At 45.1% G+C, this 4,094-nt stretch overlaps 1 protein-coding gene across 1 annotated transcript; it reads left to right on the top strand.

Moving 5' to 3' along the window:
* Window positions 1-92: 92 nt before the first annotated feature.
* On the top strand, window positions 93-2,891 carry PHF3 (PHD finger protein 3; the record flags this gene model as incomplete). Its single annotated transcript, XM_010192688.1, has 2 exons — window positions 93-288; window positions 718-2,891. Coding segments are annotated over 2 exons (2,370 nt in total), but the record flags the coding sequence as incomplete, so codon positions are not given.
* Between the last annotated feature and the right edge of the window lie 1,203 nt (window positions 2,892-4,094).

Genomic DNA, 4,094 nt, shown 5'->3' with positions numbered 1-4,094 from the left:
GAAAGTGAAATCACTGAATAGAAAATCAGTTGTGGTTAGCTCAAACTGGGACAATATCTGACCACCTTTTTCTCTCTCTTTTTTGTAAACAGGAGATCTGTGTAGTTCGCTTTACCCCTGTAACAGAAGAGGATCAGATATCCTACGCGCTGTTGTTCGCTTATTTCAGCAGCAGGAAACGTTACGGTGTAGCGGCCAATAACATGAAGCAAGTGAAAGATTTGTACCTCATCCCTTTAGGTTCCTCAGATAAAGTCCCGCATCATCTTGTGCCTTTTGATGGGCCTGGTAAGTACAGCTTGGAATTTGGAACTTCATGTAGTTCACAACAGAAATATGAAATTTTAAAATTAAATTTTAAAATTCCAGCTATTCTGTACTACTTCTTTTAACCCAGGTGGCTTTGTAGGTTACAATCTCAGTCAATTCAGTGCTGCACGTGGGCTATGATAGTAGTCGTAGTGAGTTCCAAATTGATACTCTAACTTTGAAATACTATTCATATATGTTTAATGCTTCAAGCAATTTTAATCTGCAATGTTTGAAGTTGTAATTTTTATGTAACAAGTAAGTTTTTAATTATTTTAAGTCTTTGTGGTGTTTAACGGTGGAAATTTTAAAGTGCCATAAATTGCATACTTTCTGTAGTACAGGAGTTATTTTTGGTAAAATGATTGCCTTAATTGAAACACCAATTGCTCTTCCCGTTTTGCACAGGGATTGAAATACATCGACCAAACTTATTACTGGGACTGATAATTCGCCAGAAAATGAAGAGGCAGGTTCCAGCTGTGGCGAGTGTTACGAGCAGCTTTGCGGATGAAGCTTCTGAAAGCACGGTGAGTAACGTGCCACCGGAGAAGAAAAGCAAGCCGAGCAAACCCGAAGTCTCTCATCACGAGCTGGCGCTAGAAGAAGAAGAGGAAAATGACTTCTTCAATTCCTTCACGACTGTGCTCCACAAGCAGAGGAATAAACCTCAGCAGTCCAATATAGAAGATGCTCCAGCAGTTATTGAACCTTTGGTGGAAGGTACCAAAAATGAACCACCAAAGCCTCTCAGATTTCTTCCCGGAGTCCTGGTTGGGTGGGAAAATCAACCTTCTACGCTGGAGCTGGCAAATAAACCCTTGCCAGTGGACGATATCCTTCAGAGCCTGTTGGGTACCACGGGGCAGGTGTATGAGCACAGCAAGTCCGAAGCAAGTCCCAGTGAAGAAATCCCATTATTAAATGAACAGGCAACCATAAAAGAAGAAAACATGGATGTTGGTGACGTGTCTGCTGAGGTTAGTGATGCCAAGATGGGTTTGGATGAGCCACAAGAGTCTGCTAGCGCTGCTGTGAGTGTGGAAGCAGCAGCCGCAGGGACCTCGGGTTCAAGAAGTGCTGGGCCTTTGGTAGGGCTGAGCCTGAAGGGAAAACCTCCAGACGTCTCCACCGAAGCGTTTTTAGCAAATTTATCAGCTCAGTCACAGAGTAAAGAAAGTGAAGAAAGCAAAGAAAACGACGCCAAGCGGCAGTTGCTCGACAAGGATAACGCGCAGGAAGTTAGAAAGACCTCAAATTCCAGCTTTCCTTCCTCATCAAACACAGGGAAAAAACCCAATGAGAACAACGTCACCGCAGGCTCCGCTGAAGGTACCGCTGCTAACACTTCGAAATCACCACCGTTTATTAACCTGAAGAGAGACCCCCGGCAGGCAGCCGGACGGAGCCAGCAGCCGAACGCATCGGAAAGCAAAGAAGGAGACGCCGGCCGAAGTGAGGAGCGACAGAGTTCATCAGGAAGCGATCAAACGGACCCAGAAACTAAGCAGACGTCTGGAGATGCGGGCTTAAACCCGTATCAAAGCGATGCCCAAACCGCTGAGACGCAGTACGGTTCAGCTGCGGGGAAAGCAGAGAGCGCGGGCGCGGCGCAGGCAGAAGATGCCAAACACCCCCAGGAGGATGCGCTGATGCAGAGCATCGAAACCGTCAACTCCTTCAGGAGGGGAGCAGCGGCAACGGCATCTCATTTTGAAACCGAAAACTCTTCTCGTTCGGAGTTCGTTTCCAAAGGTCCAAACCCTATTCCGGGTGGCGGCTTCTCCTCTGTTCGACCCCCGCAGCCGAATTTTCAGCATCCTAAATCGAACCCACCCGGATTTCAGTTTCAAGCTCCCGCGCCTCATAACTTCCCTCCGCAGAACAACCCCATGTTTGGGTTCCCTCCTCATTTACCTCCTCCGCTTCTTCCTCCTCCAGGTTTTGGCTTTCCCCAAAATCCGATGATGCCCTGGCCACCAGTTGCCCATTTATCGGGTCAGCCACCGCACTTTGCCGGACCCATTGCACAGGGGCTGTCGGCGGCTCACAAACAGTCAAGGTTTTTGGGGCCGGAGAATTTTTTTCAGAGTAAAGACGGTCGGAGACCGGAAAGGCGCCACAGCGACCCTTGGGGCAGACAAGAACAGCATTTGGAGAGGGCTTTCAGTAGAGGGAAAAACGATCCACACAGGCAAAGGTTTTACAGCGAATCCCATCACCAAAAGAAAGAGAGACACGAAAAGGAGTGGAACAGTGAAAAATATTGGGAGCAGGATTCGGAAAGAAACAGGCGCAGGGACAGGAACCAGGAGAAAGAGAGGGAGAGGAAGAGTAGGGAGGAAGGGCAGAGGGACAAGGAACGAGCGCGATCTCCACACAGCGAGAGGGCTGCTGATGGGAAAAGCCCCCGAGAGACTAGAAATCCCGAAAAAAAGGCCGAGAAGCCGAAAAGCGAGGAACAGGCTCCTGAAAAAGAGAAGGAGAGGGAGAAAAGCAAAGAGAAGCATAGGGAGCGAGAAAGCGAAAAGAGCAGGGAGAGGCATAGGGACCACGGCGACAGGACGAAAAGCAAGAGGTAAAAAGATGCAGGTAGTCTTTTAAATCCCTATTTAAATAAACTGGTAGAGTTCCGTCATCTAAACTTTGTATTAAAGCAAACTAAAAACAAACAAACAAACAAGCCTGCTAGGATTGTGCCATCTTTTTTTGTTTTTTAATCCCCTGTTGGTGTTTGGCAGAAACAAGTCCGTGTTTCTGGTACCGCTCGAGGTACCAACTCCCATCCTTTCTTTTTCTTGTCATTTTACCCACTTGTCGCTAGAGGTGTAGGAGTCCGATATCAATTTTTAAAAGGTTTCACGTGGCTGTATATTCAAACCGAAAATTTTACAGGTTGGTTTTTTTTTTCTTTTCTCTTCTTTTCTGAATATGCAATAAAAGCTTTAGAAATCTTCCTAGCTGATGAAGTTGGCTTTAGTCCCGTCTGCGATCTAGTTGCTGCCTTGGGTAATTTGTGCTCTCTTCTGTTTTAAGATGCTCTGATGATTTGAAAGGTGGATTTCATACCGTAACCTTCTTTATTTTATTTTTTTTTCTCAATTGCACTGTTTTTTAAAGACTTGTAGCCGAGCCTCAGCATCCACCCACATTGACACAACATAGGATATGCTCGGTGGCGTGAAGAGTTTTAAATTATTCAGTGGTACCAGTGTATTTCATCCAGTTTTCTTTTGTTCCAAGTATTTTCTAAGCATCTGAAGCAGTTTGTGACCAGAAATTGGAAGGCTGAGCTGCTCGAATGTTACTGCTTTAAACTGCACTTGTTTTAATAAGAAAGCATTTTTAACCTCAATTCTTGAAAACCTGATTTGTAGTAGTAACTTCATTTCTCCCACGATTTTCCATGCTTCGAAAACTTGAATATCTAAGCTTGTACATTACTTTGTGTTTTGCTATCCTTTTTACTGTAAAATGTAAATATTTTAAGGGATATTTTGATTCTAAAACGATAAAACTTTCTCACATACTGTGTGTGTCTGATTTCCTAGGTGCGAAACCGCAGGCTGAATGCAAAGAGCAGCCTGGGTTACAGAAAACCACATCTACTGTGCACTTCATGGCTCAGTCATTTTGGGTTTTGGAGGTTGAAGAGGGATGGAGGAGGGCCCAGGGGTGTTTATACCATTGGAATTTCTGGTAAATCAATATATTTTAGTGACTGCCCTCCACTGACCAAAAGCAAAAAGCCAAAACTGTTTAACATCTTGATCAATGATCTGGAT

Source organism: Mesitornis unicolor, unplaced genomic scaffold, assembly GCF_000695765.1.
Source record: "Mesitornis unicolor isolate BGI_N332 unplaced genomic scaffold, ASM69576v1 Scaffold53359, whole genome shotgun sequence".
Classification (NCBI taxonomy): domain Eukaryota; kingdom Metazoa; phylum Chordata; class Aves; order Mesitornithiformes; family Mesitornithidae; genus Mesitornis; species Mesitornis unicolor.
Note: the sequence above shows the minus strand (reverse complement) of the source record. Positions and strands in the feature narration are given on the sequence as shown.